The following is a 20,442-nucleotide window of genomic DNA, read 5'->3' as shown; positions in this document are numbered from 1 at the left end:
CTGCAGGAGGAGATGACTGCAGGAGAATGCATGCCGCAGCAGCGGTGTAAGCCTCTGTCCATTGAGGAAATTTACGGCACAGAAGTGACACTGGATATGTGTAAAGACTGGAGGGGGGGCCTGTACTGTGGGATGTTTTAACCCACTAGGCTCTGCCCTGCGACATCCCTGTGTGCTGGTGGCCCCAGAATCAGCTAAATGGCTGCGAAAGCCCTATGCGCGCCAAGACCTATGAAAAATTGCGCTTTGAAATCTTTGCTGGGTGTTACCCACCACTTCATTTAAGGAATCAATATGAACCCACAATGTCAGGAAAAGTGGAATCTATCACCAAAATATCCACATTAAAAAGTGTGAAAGCCTGTGAAAATCTGTCAAAATATGGGCGCAGTACCAGTGGCCGCCTGTGACCGTTTCAAAAGCCTGCATTTAAACTGCAAATTTGCACCATTAAGATCTAATGTCTTAAATCTAAGTGACCTGTCATTAAGAGGAACATAGGTTGTAATTATTTAATCTCCATGATTTAGAGACTGGAATCAGAGTTCTAGCTGCTTGATTAAAAATTGCAAGTTTTATTTTAAATTAAGAAAAATGTTATAAATTGACAGTGGATTTAGCTGAACTTAAAGTCACCAAACCAGTTTTCCCCAGCTTTTCCACAACAAAAGGCTTCTCTACTGCTTCCCACAAAGGCCAGGAACTCATATTCAGGTGTTGATTAAGAGGGAACGAGATTTTGGGCTGTTGCTCCTGGGAGAGACAATTAATCTTCGTTGGCTGAAAGGATATGCAGATTGTAAGTGTCAACAGTGGCCTCTGCCAGAGGAAGAAGGCAGGGATTGCTCTTGAGCTAAAGAAACCTTTGGAGGTGGGGATAGACATTTTTGTTGATTCTCAATGTACAGAAAGCATATTTTTGGAAAAGACTGATAAAGGACTGTGCGAATTTGTAAAAATTTGAGAAATAACAGCATTGTGAATGTGATTTTTTTTGTGCACATTTTAAGAGGTGCCAGAAATCTGTGCGATGTTCTGAGAAGGCACAGTGAAAATTCTGGTTTTGTAGCAACTGCATGTATGTCAGAAGCATGAAACTTCATACGATTATGCCCAGATATCATGCGCACATATGCACTAAATTGTGGACGAATCAGATGTTGTGTCCCGGACAAAAGTGCAAAGATGTGTCAAATCCAGACCCAAGATCCCACCGCAACGAGGATGGGAAGAGGGTGTGCTCAACAAAATATGTGATCTATATATGTTATTGGTATAAAGATTGTACACATGTAAAGATGTATTATATCAAGAATAGATTTTATGTTCAAGAGGCAAAGGGGAGGATGTCTTGCCTCAAACTACATCATCTTGATGACACTCTGTTTGTTTTCTCCTCCAGTCAAGGGAGAGAGCAGACTCTAACCAATAGGCTACCTAGGGGGTATCAAACACATAAATAGAGACAGCTGAGGACCTAGAAAAGGACACTGATCTTCCAGACATCCCGATTTCAGCGAAGCACTCTGAAGGAGATACATCCATACTCCTTGTTCCAGACTGCAAAAACTTTGCAAGCAGAAAGGCTCAGAGCATAGCTGAACCACTTTCAGCTGGGCCTAACTTCCAGAACCCATGCCTCAACTTAAAGGGGAAACCAAAGAGCAGTTAGGCTGTGCTGTAACTGCTTGCCTGCCAAATAATTATCTTCATAACCAGAAGGGCAGATTAAATCCCAATCTGGTGCCGTGCTGTGCAGACCAGAGAGCCATTGCAGATCCAGTCCAGTCGTGCAGTGTAGACCAGAGCACCTTGCTGTCCAGTCCTGCCGTGCGGTGTCCAGAGCACCTTGCTGATCGCTGAACCAGACCAGTCCGGTGTGCCCAGCAGTCTGTCCTAGAAAGTATCCCTGACCAGATCCCTGATGGTTCCATTCAAAACATTGGTAGTGAGTATCCATAGTATAGGATTATCACTTGCCTTTGTACTGTCCATAGTCATCCCTATCTAGATCAAATCTAACTATATCCAGAACTGTATTGTTAGGAATCCTTTTTGTCTTGCCTGAACTCTCTCTCTTATCCTATAGTCCTGCTGTAACAATATTGTTAAAATCATCTTTGCGCTGATATATTCATCTGAAGAAGGCAAGCGTCTCGGCGGGCAAAAACCTGATTGGTGACGTCCTGGTCTGGTGGCTGTGCTGTCGTGTAGTTTGCATCTTCATAGTCCATCCCTAGTGGAAAGAAACCTTGTTTGTATTTTAAAAGCGCACCTTGTTTTATAATTTTGCACGAAAGCGTTAATAACATCTTCATACTTTATGCTAGAAACGGAATTTAAGTGTCTAGTTGAAGTTAACATCCTAAGCTTTCTTAAGAACCCAATGCAGAAAAGTCTGCCGTGATTTTTTCATTTGGCTAAAATCTATAACGTGTGAAATAGCTTTTCATTGCACCCGACCTCAAAATTAAGTTTTCAACTTGCTCCTTACTCTCATATCATTGCTAGTGTTTGTCTGAAACCATACAAATTGGCTCCCGTTAGTATTTCAACAATTTCAGTGAATTAAAACCATTTTTAGTGTTTTACCCATTCATTCAAAGTCAACTTTAAAACCATTTTGACAAGTTTGCCAATCAATTCTGTTTTTCTCTGGTGTTTGCTGGGGGAATTGGGATTGATATATTTGCTTAAGTTCTGCATTCCTGAAACCTGTTCTCTCTCTTTCTATCTCTTTATATTGTATATTGGGGGGATTGAGGGGTCTGCAGGGGGGAAATAACAGGATTAAATATATGGCAAGATCAGGGTCCATTACATATGGCACTGAGTGAACTGTATATGGCCCCTAAGGTAAAAGAAGAGCAAAGTAAGATTGCCAAAACAGCGGCATACCTGTACCTCCACAATGGAGCAATACAGGACAAATATGCAGAAAACCTAGACCTGGCAAACAAGCAACTACAATCATTAGAAAAAGCCCAAAGTGATCTGCACTCTGCAGAGCAAAGGTGTCACGACCCTTGCCCAAAACCCCCTCTGGCAAACCCAATGGCCAGGTGGAGTCAGGACTCGGGCCTCTAGAGCCTGGCATCCTCTTCAAAAGCCCTCATGGGGCCAGTCCTGGCGCTTATGGCGGCAGGCTCATACACCATGAAAAACAATGTGCTTGGGAACTACTTTATTGTATTGTCAGCCAACATGGAGGCATCCACATAGCTTGGTTCCTAAGAACCAAGCTATGCGGTCTAGTGTTTTGGATGTGGTAGCCTAGGGACTACTTTACCTGGACTATTTTGTTGGGGCTATTTAAACCACACCCGAGCAAGACAACACGCTTCGCGTTACTTTACAGCTTGAAACGTGACGCTCACCGTGTCCAGCTATTCCCTCGGAGAAGCAGAACCTGCAAGGAGACAAAAGGAACATCATTAGCAGCAGCATCTTACCTGCAGTCTTCATCTTGAAACACTCGCAGCTACTGAGAACAGCTTCCTCGAATCTGCACGCCTCCCGGACAGAACGACCTGGAAGAGGAAGCTAGAGGCAACGTTAAAGGAAGCAGTAGAGACATTTACAAATTACGAACTGCTCAAAAGGCTTACCTGGCTGGTCGCCTCTCGGCTGGCACCACTTCCGACATTCCACTCGCGCTGAAGAACACTGCGACCTACAAGGAAGGAAAACACAGGTTAGCAAAGGCAAGACTTTGCAGCGCTGCGCATAGCGCTTACTTACCGCATCATAACGCTCTTAATGCACCCTCATTTACCAGTGGGGCTCAACCAAGCCAGTTCGCCGCGTTGAAGCTCTGCATACCTAAGGGAGACAAAAGAGACATTTTAAACAAAGAAAGGCATGCAGGATAGCAACACAACTAAAGAACAGCAATAAGACCTACCTGAACAATATCAAACGGGCCGGCGTCCGTGAAGTAACTGGACGGCACTTGCCCATGAAAGACAATGCGCCCCTGCAAAGAAAGCAGGACGGAAAGCACACCTAATTCTACCACAAGGTGAGGTGAGGGCGCCAGAGGGACTAAAATCATACGGGGGTGGAGGGAGGATACTTACCCCAGTTGGTCAGTCTTGAACACAGTCTTCCTGTATTTTCAGGCATCACCTTCCCCCCGGACCACATCAGGGCAAAGCTGAGAAGCATACCAGCGAGTAACCCGGCTGGGTGGCGTCCCTGTGGATACCAGGTGAGCGTAACAAAAGGCTACACAAGAGCCATGAATCAGAAAATGAAACCAGGCAGTACCTGATAAAAATAAAAGAGATATGGATATCCTGCAGCAGGAGAAGGTAGAGCAGGATATCAAAATGCTGGCGCTGCAGAAAGAGTGCCAAGAAGGTTTGGACTCTCTACTACAGAGCCAAAAGCTGGAACAGCAAATACATTTTAATAGAGCATGCGCAGAGCAGGTAGTCACCCTGCAAAGCCACCTAGACCAAGAAAAAGAAGAAAACAATACATTAATTCTCAAAGACCTTGACACCCAGACAGAATTCGATGAGGAGTGCCAGAAAGCTGGGGCACTCCAAAAACAAAGGGACGACCTGGCTGCCCAGAGGGGTACTCTTATTCAGGAAAGGAACACCTTAGGCCAGGAGGTCAGTTATTTAAAAGATAAGGTGGAAGAAAACCACCTGGCCCTCCAGGGACTGGGTGAGCTCTAAAAAGATTACACAAAACTGTTAGAGCACTGCAGGAGGATGGAAGACGCTCTGGCAAAGAGTGACCAGGCCAGTAAGGACAGAACTCAGGAGGTGCAGCAAAAATTGGCCCAGGACTCTAAAATGACACAGGAAGCAAGAGAGACAATGAGACTCTATGTGAGAAAAATGACAGGCTCCACAGACAGGTAGCTATGCAAGAGCAACTGATCGAGACTAGCAAGGCCTTGACAGAAGAACAAAGAGGTCAGGTTCTTGCATGGCAACAGGGAGCAGGGGCTGAGAGAGATGAGGTCCGCTGGGAAAGGGAAACACCTGAGCATAACCTCAGGAACCCTAGTACCAGAGGCCTTCATCTCTTCCACTCTATGGACTCTGCCACCCCCATGTCCACTGGCGCACATGAGCCAAGGGCCACGGGGATGGCAGACTTCAATCCAATGAGGAATATGGGACTCATAGATCAGCACCTCCCAGGAATGGATGGGCGGGCATCTGTGTATGGGTTCCCAAGTGCTAGGATCATATTCTCTGATCAGGGAGACTCCAATGAGGCTAGGGTCAGAGAAATGGATCCTCACAAACACCATTTACCCAGAGACCAGATGGTAAAATTTAGTAGGGAACTCCATGAGAGTAGGCCTACTAAGGGCATCCTGAAAACCTCTGCCCAGCTAGGACAGTGGGGGTGGGGGGGGGTACTCAGCAAATCCTGGGAGCAAGGAGGAATCAGAAGACTCCTCTGAGCGCCACAGGACTCAAGAAACTAGGCCCCCACATTCTGCCAGCTATTCCCAAGCTCGCAGAATCCGGGAGAGCCTAGAAGACCAGACAGGCACCTCTGGTAGCAGCCCCTCTGTGTCAGAGGAGGAGTGGACCAGGGTCACCCGAACCAAAAAAGCCAACAAGGTCAAAAGGGTCTTGCTCAAGGATCCCCTAAAACAAATAAAGGCCATTAGGAGCGTCATCACGCCCTATCATAAGAATGCGAAACATTCAGTTTGGGAGCACCTTGAGCTCTTCGAACAAATGATGGAGACTTTCCATTTGAAGGACAGCGAAAGCTGTATTCAATATGTAAAGTGGACCTTCTCTCCCGAGTTCTCCAGCTTGTTTGCGGGGCTGGAGGATCAGAATCATTCCAGATGGTCCACCTATAGGGCGGCCATCTTGAAACATTTTTCTGTGTACAGGAATCCTCAGGAGGCTCGCAAGGCAGCCTATAATTTGCAATGTGGGGAAGATCAGGCCCAACAAGAAATTGTGCAAGAGTTAAAGCGTGCCTTTGCGCAGTCCACGAGAAGGGTGCGCACTGACAGCAAAGAGTTTGTCAATACTTTCTTCTACGCTCTCCCTAAGTACATCATGACCCAGCTAGTGAGGGGCTTTCACGAGAAAAGATCACTAGACTGGGCCATTGAACAAGCCACACACATTTATGAGGTGCAAAAGCCAGTGGAAAACAAAAATAATCCAAAAAGCCCCAAAACAACCAACACCCCCGCAGCGGCTAAAGTGGCAGAGGTGAAGGTTGCCCCCATTTAAGATTTAGAGATGGGGGTCTAAAAACCTGCCCGCACAGAACCAAAACAACCCCAAACCCAGAAGGCCCTTGGACCAATCACAAACAGGGAGCAAGGGAGGCAACCCCACAAATGGGACCCCTAACTCCCCTGACTACATCAGCCCGCGCTACAAGGGCAATAGACCCATCCTGGGTTATGTGTGGACTCCTCCAGCCCAAGGTGGGGATCCAACCAGACAGCAGCTAACCCAGGGAACTTCCCTCCTCACTTCCCCCAGGAGGGCAGTAATCCCCCCAAATACTGGACAAAATGTCTTCCCCAGGTACCCGCCAAACTTTAACCCCCAAAACAATCCATCCTTCTTTCCCCACTTTCCTGAGCCCAGACAACCCAATCCGGGAGAGGGGAGGCCAAGGGTGGGGGGGTACCCAAATTTTCCTAACCCGGGGTATTTTGGGAGAAGGGAAAGCTACCCTTCCCGGAATCAGCCCAGGGGAGACATGACAACCCCGTATCAGCCTTAGTGGGTGTCCCAACTAGAGCGCCAGGTTTAGAACATGGCACAGGATCTGTATCACATGCTGAGGGCTCAACAGAACCCTCAGATGAGCATGGTGGCGCAGAATGCCTCAAACCCAGGACCTGGTGCTCCAGAGCAATGTGGGGGGAAGAACCCCGACAACCCACCGGTTCCCAAGGAGGAGGCACAAGGGGAAGGTGGGTGTAAAGCCTTGGAGGAACCGTCCTTCCCCACTTGTAAAAAGCCCCTGGGCACCCAGGAACCGGAACCAAAATCTCCTGCCCCTGAAAGTCTGCAACCCAAGGAGCAGAGGGGGGGGGGGGGTGGGTAGGAGAAATAAACAGCCCAAGAAGACCCATTTTGAGGAGGAGGTAAAAGTCTTCCAGTTTGAAGGAGAGGGATCTATAGAAGATCCTGGGAAAATTATCTTCTCCTTCAGTGATGGGGGAACTCCTCCCAAAGAAAAATGGGTCCCAAAGGATCCAAATCCAGACTGGGTAGATGTGGGGACTGAGTTAGCACTGCCCATCATCAATCACCAGAATCACCAGCATGAAAATCCCCTGGTTCAAACCCATCATGGTGACTGCCTCCAAAAAGGCGGGGGCAGCCCAGAACCAGGGGAACTCAAAACTTCCACCATATCTAACTGTCATCTTTTTCTTTCAGATTCCCAAGACTCCAAACAGAATCCTGCCCAAATCACCTTCCTGGCAATGTCCAAAACCAAGAAACTAACCCACCAGTTGTCCAAAAATGTACATTATCTTTGCCCCCTTGAGGAAAAGGAGAGAAGATTCTATGCCCCGGTCCAAATACAGGGTCAGTGTACAATTTTGGCACTGGTGGACACTGGATCCCAAGCTACCCTTCTGTCAAAAAAGGACCTTTGATAAACTGAATTCGGGAAGGGGGGAGAAATACCAAATTCCTCTCACCCCTCTGCCTGGACAACTTCAGAACTTCCACGGGAAGGAAATTCTAGTTGAGGGGACTGCGGATTTGGATATTAAAATTGGGCGACACAAGGTGAAGCCCCCGGTCATAGTTGTGAATCCAGAGGGCACGCCTTGTTTACTAGGGAATGACATCCTGCGAAGGTTGTCACCCCTAATAGATTGTGTAAACAAGGTCCTCTGGACCCAGACTAGCCGACCAATAAAATTGAAACTTAGTTTCAACCATGTTAGTTTAAAGGCACATGCCACATGCTTGAACAAAAACCTGACCAAATAGAATTTCACTTCCAGAATAATCAAATCCCAGATGTAACAGTAATTGCAGTAGGACAACAAACTGGTGATGGTGAGTCCTCTCCATTACTGAAAATCAACCTTCCTTCCAGTCTAAGGTGGCATTCCACACTGGAAGGACACTCTGAAATTCTTTACAAATTCACAATCAGAAAATCCCACTCATGTAGCCCAGAAAGATGAAAAATCAACGCAAAGCCTGGCTGATATTCAGAAAATTGGAGAGCAGTTGTTCATCCCTATTAAGTTAAATGAAGGGAAGGACTCTGTTCACACCCGAGTGTGTGTGAAGAACGGTAAGAGCTTCATCAGCGAGGCCATGTTTCGCAAACTCCCAAAAGATCCAGCCATTCCCACATTTAAACTGATAGACAAATGGGAAATGGACCTGGAAACACCCAATTCCAAACATCTCCTGCCTAGCAGGTGTATGCTCAAAATTTCCATAGGCAACAAGAGCATAGTCCATAATTGTTGGGTCTTGCGAGATGTCCCTGCTGCAAATTACTTAGGCAGTGACATTCTCAATCGCTTTGCCATTAGTTTGGACCTAATAAACTTCAAAGCTTGGTCCTGATTAGCGGTCAATCCCATGGGCTTTGATGACCCAGAGAAAGCATTGAGGTCAGCTCAACTGCTGCCTTATGCAGTTGAAATTCAGATTGGAGAGGAAGTCACCATCCCAGAAAGGACCCGACAATTCTCACTGGAAGTGAAAGTTACAAGAGGACAGAAATTGTAAAACTGTGACGCCTATATTCATCTGAATGCTTATTTCCAACAGCAAGGGTTGGGGGTAAACCCAACACCACTAATCAACATAGAACATGACACCATTCCAATAGAGGTGAATAACAGCGACTTAAAGAGTACCATTATTGGAATGGCGGTTGATGACCGACATTTTTCCACAGATTTAGGAAATTAAGTGTTAGGACCAATCCCCAAGGACTGTTTTGACAGTGATAGCGACGATGACACAACACCAGAAAGGATCTTCACCCGGCATGTGGGGAATTTCATGGTGCACACTTCCTGCCCTTTTGGTAGGGAAGATGTGACCTGTGACTTCGGGAGAGATGAGGTGATCTTCCAAGTCTGTGAGGACTGCCTTCCCCACCTGAAGCCACCAGTCAAAATCAGCACTTTGACCAGGGACTTCTCCACCCAGCTGGAGGAGGCCGCTGAGATAGCAAAACCGGAAGTCTTTCCGGGCTTCAGGCAGATGGTTGAAGAGAGAGTCAACCTAGCTGATGCCTGTGAGACTCTGGAGAAAAAGCAAAAATTGAAACAAGTTTTCTTAGATTTTCAAGATCTCTTTGCAGTGGACTCATATGACTGTGGTCGCACCGACATCCACACAACAACAATTCCCACGGACACTGGCATGACTCCAGTGTTTGTGAAGCAATATCGCTTGCCTCTCGCATCAATGGAGTCCCTTACTGAAATAATTAAGAACCTTGAGTCCCGTGGACTAATCCGTCCAGTCCACAGCACCTTCAATAATCTGGTGCTGGGGATTTTGAAGCCAAACGGCCAGTGGAGACTCTGCACCGACCTTAGGGAGCTCAAACTGGTCCATACTTCCCGCTGGCCTCTTCCCTATATTGACCAAGGGCTGGCCCAGATCCAGGGGTCACAGGCATTCACTGCAATAGACCTGACCAATGGGTACTGGACTGTACCTGTCTGTAGGGAGGACCAATACAAGCTGGCCTTTACCTTCGGGGGGCAGCAGTACACGTGGACCCGGACTCCCTTCGGATACATCAACTCTGGCAATGAATTCAACCTCTTTCTACACAAGACCATGCCCGACCTGGGTGAAAAGGGTAACCTGGCCTATGTAGATGATGTTTTAGTCAAAAGCTCAACTGTGGAGGAACACATAGCGGAGATCTGTTATGTTCTAACACAGTTGAGGGCTGCCGGAGCAAAACTCTCCTTTCAAAAGGCACAGAGGTGCAGAACCCGTGTCAATTTCTTGGGGCATGAGATTACTCCTCAGGGTCTCTGTCCCCAGGAAAAGAAAGTGGAAGCACTTCAGAAATGAAATGACCCCACAACTCTGCGGGAACTAAGGAGCCTCCTTGGACTAACTAATTACAGCAGAAAGTTCATTGAGGACTACGCAGAGATCACAAGACCCCTGATCCATCTTTTGAAGGGGGGGTCAAGTGGGAGTGGGGTCCAGAACAAGCCAAGGAAGTAAGACAACTCAAAAGAAGCCTCTCACAAGTGCCTTGCCTAGCCTACCCTGTCAAAAACAAGGAGTTGTTCTTGGAGACAGGGTTCTCAAATACATGCTTGACTGCAGTATTATATCAAAAGCATGACAAGGTAAATAAAGTAAACTCCTATGCGAGTAAAACTTTATCCTCTGTGGAGGAAACATTCAACGATTGTGAGAAGGCACTCCTGGCAACGGTGTGGGCATTGAAGAATTACCGCCCGTCTATCCAGGGGTAACACATCATAGTGGAGACTCCACACCAGTCTCTGCAATATCTCCAAAGTGACAGAATCCGGCCGTAAATGTGAGTAATTCCCGAATTACTTCCTGGATTCTGTCAATGCAGGGCTTTCCTGTGGAGGTCAGATATGGCCAAAACAAGAAGAGTCCCCTCGCTCAAGGTCGGGCTGACTTGCATGATTGTGCCAAAGAAAACTGTCTCGAGGACGAAAGTCTTAAAATCAAGGACAACATGGAGGCATACCTTAATTCCCCACACAAAGTCTTTGAAGAAGACCAGTGTGAGGGAATGCCCACTGTATGTGGATGGGTGCTCTTACCATGTTGACAACAACGAGGGAAAAGAACTTGTGGCCGGCGTAGGGAATGCATGGGTGAATGATGCCCCAGAACCCTCCGCTGGGTACAAAATCGGTCCCCGAAGTAGTCAAGTGGCAGAGTTGATGGCGGTACATCAAGCCATCCTCACTGCTGTCAGACACCAAATCCATGAATTGGTCATAATCACTGATTCGGATTATGTACGGAATGGTTAACTGGAAAACCAGAGGCATGTTATGTGCTAATAACAAACCATTGAAACATGGGAAATTAATCCAAAATATTGATCTGGTCACCTCGAATGGGATGACCATCTACTGGAAAAAGATCAAGGGTCATTCTAATGTAGAGAGACCAGACAAAACTGGAAATGATCTAGCTGATCAGCTGGCCAAAACCGGAGCCATCCAAGGGGATTTACTTGAGATCGAGTCCCTGTTGGGGAAATCCAGGTCACTGCTATCACTAGGTCCCAGACAAATGCTCACAATGAACTCTCAACTGCACCATGGAGTAAGGAGACCCCCAGATGCTGATTTGATTACGGCTCAAAAAGGGGATCCAATAATTGGTAAGTTCTATCAACACATTGAGGACCCTGAGAACTGTCCCCGATGGATACCGATTACATAGGGAAAGAGGACCTCACAGTGTTGATGAAATGTCCAAAAATGTTCCAAATCCAAGACGGGTTTGTTGGGGAGTAGATCCCTAGCTGGCCATGATCAGTTGGTGGTCCCTGCCTCATTCCGAAGCCTGATGCTTAGTCACGCCCATGATGCGACCACAGCCGGTCATCGGGGGTTTCATACAACACTTGAAATCTTTAGAGAAGTTGCATACTGGCCACACATGGGGCAGGACCTCGACCAATACTTGAAGGCGTGTCTTGTGTGTGCACAATTTCAGCCAACATCCCTCACACACTGTGCGCCTCTCCAAAAGAGGGGGATGACACTGCCTTGCTCAGATTTACAAGTCGATTTTATCGGGCCCGTGATTCGCTCTTCTAGGGGGAACAAGTACATTTTGACCATGACATGCTTGTTCACTAAATGGGTGGAATGTCTCCCGGCCCCACACTGCAAGGCAGAAACAGCAGCTGCCCTGATGATCAACCACATCTTCTCGCGTTTTGAACTACCCCAAAGGATTGAGTCAGACCGAGGTAGCCACTTCACTAGCGAAGTAATGACAAAGATGTGGGAGATACTTAAGGTCAAAAGGAAACTACACATTGCCTACTGGCAAGCCTCTAGTGGTGCGGTGGAGAGATACAACAAGACAATTGTGAGCATATTAAAAACGTTTGTGGCAGAATCTGGGCCAAGTTGGGACATTCGATTACCTCTTATCCCGATGGCCATCAGATCTACACCTTCTTCTGCAACTAAAATGTCGCAGTTTGAGATGATGACTGGACGAAGGATGGTGCTTCCCGAGCATCTGCTCTACAGAATCCAAGAGCAGACTTTGATCAAGGCCTCCACAACTCATGAGTATGTTGAAAATCTGAGAAAACACCTTCAACATGCTTTTGCCTATGCTAAGCAAAATCTAGAACGATCTGCAGACAGTATGAAAACCCACTATGACCTAAAGACTACTAGAAAAGAATACCAAGTAGGAGACTGGGTCTACTTATACAATTTCCAAATGAACCAGGCCAAACAGCGCAAATTTCTGCTTAGCTGGCAGGGTCCTTTTGAAATTGTAGAAAAAATCTCACCAGTCGCCTACAAAAGCCGTATCCCCAAAGGCAGTTTGGCAGATGGGGAAGATAAGTGGGTCCATATCAACCAACTGAAGTGTTGCCATCCTGGGCATACTCTGCAGCAACTAGAGGATTCATCAGGAAACCCAGAGGGGGATATCCCAGCTCCCTAGAATTCCAACTATAAAACTATTCCACCTGCTAAAAATGAGTAATCAATTGCAAACAGAGAAGATAGTCATTATATGTCAAATGTATGCGTCTGCCCCACTACATGAATAGTGGTAGGGAAATGTCTACAAATATGCTTTATTTTGTCATCCTAGAATTTGAAACCATGGATCCTAAGTACCAAGGAGGACCACACAGAGACCGGAAGGAAAGATCCAAGGGGCCCAAGGTATCGCTCCATACTCTCATCCGGAACCGGCGAGGAGAACCTGTCGATCAAGCACTGATGGGAGAAGCAGATGAATTTTGCCATTTGGACCAGAAAGAAAAAAACTGAACATCCCAATCTCGCAATTTCGCCTTGACGGGCGGTCAAAAGTCAAATCACGAGGGGGGCTTGTGGGATGCTTTAACCCACTAGGCTCTGCACTGCGACATCCCTGTGTGCTGGTGGCACCAGAATCCGCAAAATGGCAACGAAAGCCCTATGCGCGCCAAGACCTTTAAAAAATTGGGCTTTGAAACCGAAAAAAATGGCTGCCAAATCTACTTTGCCTGTTGTCAGTAGTGGAAAAGAGACCTCACTGCTGAAACATGTTAATGGGCTGCCCGCCAAGTAAAAATGACCACTGCAGGAAAGGCAGTGCTTTATTGCAAGAAACCCAGAAATTGCTCTTAAATCCCTTTTTCTTGGTTGTTGAAAATACAAAATACCGGACCAAAACACCACAAACCATCCAATATCTTTGCTGGGTGTTACCCGCCACTTCATTTAAGAAATCAATATGAACCCACAATGTCAGGAAAAGTGGAATCTATCATCAAAATATCCACAGTAAGAAGTGTGCTTGCCTGTGAAAATCTGTCAAAATATGGGCACAGTACCAGTGGCCGCCTGTGACTATTTCAAAAGCCTGCATTTAAACTGCAAATTTGCACCATTAAGATCTAATGTCTTAAATCTAAGTGACCTGTCATTAAGAGGAACATAGGTTGTAACTATTTAATCTCCATGATTTAGAGACTGGAATCAGAGTTCTAGCTGCTTGATTAAAAATTGCAAGTTTTATTTTAAATTAAGAAAAATGTTATAAATTGACAGTGGATTTAGCTGAACTTAAAGTCACCAAACCAGTTTTCCCCAGCATTTCCCCAACAAAAGGCTTCTCTACTGCTTCCCACAAAGGCCAGGAACTCATATTCAGGTGTTGATTAAGAGGGAACGAGATTTTGGGCTGTTGCTCCTGGGAGAGACAATTAATCTTCGTTGGCTGAAAGGATATGCAGATTGTAAGTGTCAACAGTGGCCTCTGCCAGAGGAAGAAGGCGGGGATTGCTCTTGAGCTAAAGACACCTTTGGAGGAGGGGGTAGACATTTTTGTTGATTCTCAATGTACAGAAAGCATATTTTTGGAAAAGACTGATAAAGGACTGTGCAAATTTGTAAAAATTTGAGAAATAACAGCATTGTGAATGTGATTTTTTTTGTGCACATTTTAAGAGGTGCCAGAAATCTGTGCGATGTTCTGGGAAGGCACAGTGAAAATTCTGGTTTTGTAGCAACTGCATTTATGTCAGAAGCATGAAACTTCATATGATTATGCCCAGATATCATGCGCACATATGCACTAAATTGTGGACGAATCAGATGTTGTGTCCCGGACAAAAGTGCAAACATTTGTCAAATCCAGACCCAAGATCCCACCGCAACGAGGATAGGAAGAGGGTGTGCTCCACAAAATATGTGATCTATGTATGTTATTGGTATAAAGATTGTACACATGTAAAGATGTATTACATCAAAAATAGATTTTATGTGCAAGAGGCAAAGGGGAGGATGTCTTGCCTCAAACTACATCATCATGATGACACTCTGTTTTCTCCTCCAAACAAGGGAGAGAGAAGACTTTAGCCAATAGACTACCTAGGGGGTGCGCCTAGGATAATTCAGCTTACCCACCCCTTTATCAAACACAGAGACAGCTGAGAACCTAGAAAAGGACACTGATACACCCACCATTCCGATTTCAGCTAAGCACTTTGAAGGAGATACTTCCATACTCCTTGTTCCAGACTCCAAAAACTTTGCAAGGAGAAAGGCTCAGAGCATAGCTGAACCACTTTCAGCTGGGCCTAAGTTCCAGAACCCATCCCACAACTTAAAGGGGAAACCAAGGAGCAGTCAGGCTGTGCTGTAACTGCTTGCCTGCCAAAGAATTATCTTCATAACCAGAAGGGCAGATTAAGTCCCAGTCTGTTGCCGTGCAGACCAGAGAGCCATTGCAGATCTAGTCCAGTCGTGCTGTGCAGTGTAGACCAGAGCGCCATGCTGTCCAGTCCTGCCGTGCGGTGTCCAGAGCGCCTTGCTGATCGCTGAACCAGACCAGTCCGGTGTGCCCAGCAGTCTGTCCCAGAAAGTATCCTTGACGGTTCCATTCAAAAGATTGGTAGTGAGTATCCATAGAATAGGATTGTCACTAGCCTGTGTACTGTTCATAGTCATCCCTATCTAGATCAAATCTAACTATATCCAGAACTGTATTGTTAGGAATCCTTTTTGTCTTGCCTGAACTCTCTTTTATCTTATAGTCCTGCTGTAACAATATTGTTAAAATCATCTTTGCGCCGATATATTCATCTGAAGAAGGCAAGCGTCTCGGCGGACCCCTTGCTCACTATTCTTAGAGAGGCACAGCTATACCCTACTGATGAGGTTCAACCAGACCGAAACACGTGTCTGAGGTTGCTGTTGGTACTCTTGTTCAGAGGAGAAATGCATAGTATTTCGGTGCTGGACTGCCCCAGGGCAGGACAAAGACTGATATGTTTGGGATATTTCGCTTCTGTGAAAGGTAGTGAGCTAAAGACTCTGGGTAAGGCTCTTGTAACCAGGACTCATGTCTGGCAGAGTGTCTCCCAGGACCCCCCTTGTTATTTGCATATTTCAATTAACTTTGGGTCACACCCTAAATTACTAGGGGAATCCAGACGTGGACCCCTTGCTCACTATTCTTAGAGAGGCACAGATACACCCTACTGATGAGGTTCAACCAGACCGAAACACGTGTCTGAGGTTACTGTTGGTACTCTTGTTCAGAGGAGAATTGCCTAGCATTTCGGTGCTGAACTGCCCCAGGGCAGGACAAAGACTGATATGTTTGGGATATTTCTCCTCTGTGAAAGATAGTGAGCTAAAGATTCTGGGTAAGGCTCTTGTAACCAGGACTCATGTCTGGCAGTGAGTCTCCCAGGACCCCCCTTGTTATTTGCATACTGGTGAATATGATCAGATGTTCCCTCCCTTTGTCATCGAACTGGGACAAGACATCTCCAATTCCGGTGTCGCAGGCATCCATCTGGACGATAAAGGGTTTGCTGTCGTCAGGTGCACACAACACAGGTACCCTAAACAGACTTTCTTTCAAGCCATCAAAGGCCCTCTGACAGTCTTCAGTCCAATTAACCTTCCTATGCTGTTTGGGTGGCGTCAGAGCTGTCAGCGGTGCAGTTATGGTTCCATAGTCCGCCATGAAATTGCGCTAATACCCAGTGAGGCCCAAAAAGGCTCTCACCTGGGTTTGAGTAGTGTGAGTCTCCCAGTCATGTCCATCCTGTACTTTACTGCGGAGAGGTTGGATTTGACCCCTCCTACCTCATGACCAAGATACGTAACTTTCCCCTGAGCTATCTGGCACTTGGTGGCCTTGATAGTGAGGTTAGCACTTTTCAAGGCCTGCAACACCATATCAAGATGTGTCAAATGCTCTTCCCAGGTGGAACTGTAGACGGCAATGTCGTCCAAGTAGGCCACACAAAAGGCCTCCAGCCTACTGAGCACATGATTGACCAATCTCTGGAAGGTGGCAGGGGCATTCTTCAACCCAAAAGACATGACCCTAAACTGGTACAGTCCCTCAGGTGCTGAGAACGCTGTCCTTTCCTTGGCATGGTCCATCAGAGCGATTAGCCAATAGCCTGAGGTAAGGTCAAAGGTGCTCACAAATTTGGCAGCACCTATGGTGTCCACAAGCTTATCAGCCCTGGGCAATGGGTGCAAGTCAGTTTTTGTGACAGCATCGACTCCTTGGTAGTCCACACAGAAGCTCCAATCCTTGCTACCTGCCTGGGAACTTGCCTTGGGGACAAGGACCACTGGACTGGACCAGGGACTGGTTGAGGGACAATGACACCCAGATCCAACATCTTGGCAACCTCAGCCTGGATGTGGTTCCCAACTGTATCTGACATACGGTAGCACCTGCTTTTGACAGGCACACTGTCACCGGTGTTAATTTTGTGCCTACACCATGGTGTAAGGCCTAGTGTCAGTGAAAACAGAGAGGCATACTGCCGGAGCAAAGCCCTGCAGGCCCTCTGCTGCTCTGTCGTCAGATCTAGAGAGAGATGCACTCCCTCCACGGAGCCATCCTGAGAGTTGTTATGCAGCAAATCAGGAAGGGGCTCACTCTCATCCTCTTCTTGCTCTGAAGCTAGCAAGAGACATGAGACTTCTGCTCGCCTGTGGAACGGCTTGAGCATGTTAACATGGAATACCTGAGGGGCTAACCCAGGGGCTCCCATGTCAACCAGATAATTGAATTCGCCCATCTTGGAGATGATCCTGAAGGGTCCAGTCCATTGTCTGCCAAAGCTCTTGACTTGGTAGGCTCCATCACAAGGATTTCCTGTCCCAGAGTCCAATCTACTTGCAAGGCTTTAAGGTCATGCCAGTACTTGTTTAATTCCTGGCTGGCCTTGAGATTTGCTGTTGCCTCCTGACCCATCATCTGTGTCATCCTCGGTCTGAGGCCTAACACATAGTCCCCCACTTGCTTGGCGGTAACTCGAGGGGTGTTTTCCAAACCTTCTCTGATCAAGGCAAGGGGCCCTCTCACGGGATGTCCAAAGAGTAACTCAAAGGGGCTGAAACCAACACCCTCTTGAGGTACCTCTCTGTAAGCAAACAGCAGGCATTGCAGGAGGAGATCCCATTTCCTCCTTAGGGGCTCTTCCAAAGCGCCTAGCATGCCTTTGAGAGTTTTATTAAATCTCTCAACCAGACCATTGGTCTGGGGATGGTAAGAGGTGGAGAACTTGTAGGTTACCCCACACTCTTTCCAAATGGTTTTCATGTAACTAGATATGAAGTTGGATCCTATGTCAGAGACAACCTCCTTAGGGAATCCAACAGGGGTAAACATGCCCAGGAGAGCCCTGGGAGCCACCTTGGAAGTAACAGTCCAAAGGGGTATAGCCTCAGGGTACCTGGTGGCATGATCAACCAAGACCAGGATGAACTGATGTCCACGTGAAGTGGGAGGGTCAAGGGGACCGACAATGTCGATGCCCACCTTCTTAAATGGTGTGCCAACCACTGGCAATGGTTGCAGTGGGGCAAGGACACTGCCTCCAGTCTTGCCAGAAAACTGGCAAATTGGGCAGGTCCTGCAGTGAGACTCCACTTCTACTCCCATCCGTGGCCAGTAGAAATGGGCAGAGAGCCTCTGCTTAGTCTTCTTGGTACCAAGATGACCAGCTAAGGGCACCTCATGCGCCAACTGCAGCAGGAAGGGCCTGTAAACCTGGGGGTACCACCAACCTCTTGAGGGCACCAGGTTCAGGTTTAGTGGGCTCACTAACAAGAAGCTCTCCCTCCCAATAGATGCGCAATGTCCTAGGCACTTCTCCTTGTGCCTGGGACAAGGCCTGTTTCCTCAGACCCTCGAGAGAGTGGCACTCTCTCTGTCCCTTGCAGAGGTCCGCCCAGGAGGGTCCCCCTTCAGCCAACAGGCATTGAAGGTCGGGCGGTCCTCCGGGTTGAGAACCTCTCCCACAGGAGAGTCTTCTGTCTCTTCTCCCTCAGGAGTTGAGTTTGGGTCTTCCGCTGGACCCAGCCCGTCCGAAGCATGGATCCCAATGGGTGCTATAGGAACAGCAGGAAGAGAAGGAGCCCCCTTCACCGAGGTGGTCTTCTTGTTCTTCTGTCTGCTTGCCTTAGGCTTGGGTACCTGACTCACAGCCAGACCCAGTGTCACCTGTGACCTAGTGACTACAGCAGCAGTCGGGGGGAGACCATCCAAGATCAACCCAAACTCTACTAGATCATTTCCTAACAGAATGTTAGCAGGGACATTGTCCTGAACCAGGACTGGAAGCTTTGCAGTCTTGCCTCCAATCATGAGCGTGACTAAGGCTACAAGTGTTAATTTGGGAGGCCCACCAGCTAACCTGGTGGTTCTCAGCGGAACACCTACATAGTCCTCTGGCTTGAGCAGGGCCCTGTCCACCACTGTCATGCTTGCCCCAGTGTCTCTCAAGCCAGTAGAAAGGCTGGCCATTCAAGAGGACACTTCTCAAAAACCTACGGGTGTTCTCTGGGATAGTCGCCAGTACTTCCACGTACTGGTCTCAGGCCCCAAGGGACACTAAGGAAATCTCTACAGGAGCACCAAATGTGGTCCCTATAGAGGAGGGCAGGACAGTGGCCTCCACCTCAGACATGGGGTAAGGGTAGCTCAGGCTGACAGCCTGTACTCCAAGTGCCTTACATTTACACTTGGAGTCACCCTTCTTGTGGTCAGAGCCCCACATTCCCAACAGGTGCCAGGTATGCGGGGTACGGTACTGGAACCACTGGGAGCCTGCTTTGCAGCAGGTAGACCACTACTCTTATTCCCACCCACAGATTACTTATCCCCACTAGATTTTTGGGTCTTAGGAGAGGAAGGTTTTGGTTTACCCGACTGTGACAACTTCTGGGGGGACTCAGCTTTCTGAGAGGTCCCCTTTTCTCTGTCCTTGTCCTTCCCAATGGAGTCCTTAGGGGACACCTGGTGGGAGACCCACTTGCTAGCCAACCTAGCCAGTTTAAAGGGATCCAAAATGTTCTGGTTAGCAGCATACTGACGTAGCTCTGGTGAACAGGCTTCAGAAAAATGCTCAAAAAACAAAAAGGTGAGACAATTCAACAAACGTTTTCACTTTGTAACCATCAATCCACCCCATCATGCGCAGCACTCACCCCGTCGACCCAAGACACATTCTCTCTTTTCTTAAAATCCGTGAACCTTTTAAGGTGTTAGGTAGGTGTCTTGCCAAACTTGGCAATCAAAGCAGACTTCATGCACTCATACTGACCCCTTTCTTCCACACTCAGTTTCAGAATACAGTCATATCCAGTCTGAGGCACTCTACTTAACAAACACTTAGCCCAATCTCTCTTTTCAACATCATGAATTGCACAAGCCATTTCAAACGCTTCAATCCATTGGAGGATATCTGAACCCTCCACAAACACACCAACCAAATCTTTCATACATTTGGTGGCTGGGGACCTGACACTCTCAACGGGTTTAGCTGAAGTCTCCACTCTAGCTTTCTCTAGCTGGATTTTCTGACATTCAGTGTCCTTGTCTTTGAGTTCAAGATCCCTATTCTTGAGTTCCACTTGCTGTGCCAGCTCCTTTCTTAAGCTCAGCGTCTATTTCCAACTTGCGGTATTCAAAGGCCAATTTCATTCTTAATAACTCAAGTTCCACAAAAGTGCTGGGGGTTGGAAAAGAGGCAGCAGGAATGGTGGCATTCCCAGAGACAGATTCAGCAGCAACCCCAGTGGCAGAGTCCTCATTGGTTGCACCCACCACTTCAAGAGTTTCACCATCAGTCTGGTAGTCCACCAAGGCAGCTATCAGCTCAGCCCTAGACTTATCCACAAAGTCTACCTCCCTGGCTTCACAAGCACTCTGGAGAGCCTCTGTGCTCATCCTAGTCCATTTA

General features: G+C 47.3%; 1 protein-coding gene across 7 annotated transcripts in view; it reads right to left on the bottom strand.

Moving 5' to 3' along the window:
• The window catches only part of METTL15 (methyltransferase 15, mitochondrial 12S rRNA N4-cytidine), a 1,712,973-nt gene that overhangs the window by 258,310 nt on the left and 1,434,221 nt on the right, over positions 1–20,442 (bottom strand). The window contains exon 6 of one of the 7 annotated variants that reach the window (XM_069623521.1): positions 2,100–2,236. The exons of 5 other annotated variants lie outside the window; for them this stretch is intronic. In XM_069623521.1, the coding sequence (XP_069479622.1) occupies positions 2,115–2,236 (122 nt within the window). In that variant the 3' untranslated portion in view covers positions 2,100–2,114. Of the gene's footprint in view, positions 1–2,099; positions 2,237–20,442 lie in introns of those variants that run through there. One more of the 7 variants, XM_069623525.1, reaches the window with a different exon arrangement.

The sequence above is a fragment of the Ambystoma mexicanum genome, chromosome 11 (genome assembly GCF_040938575.1).
Source record: "Ambystoma mexicanum isolate Mex_15411 chromosome 11, UKY_AmexF1_1, whole genome shotgun sequence".
Taxonomy (NCBI): domain Eukaryota; kingdom Metazoa; phylum Chordata; class Amphibia; order Caudata; family Ambystomatidae; genus Ambystoma; species Ambystoma mexicanum.
The sequence above is the reverse complement of the archived record's forward strand: the minus strand, read 5'-3'. Positions and strand labels throughout refer to the sequence as shown.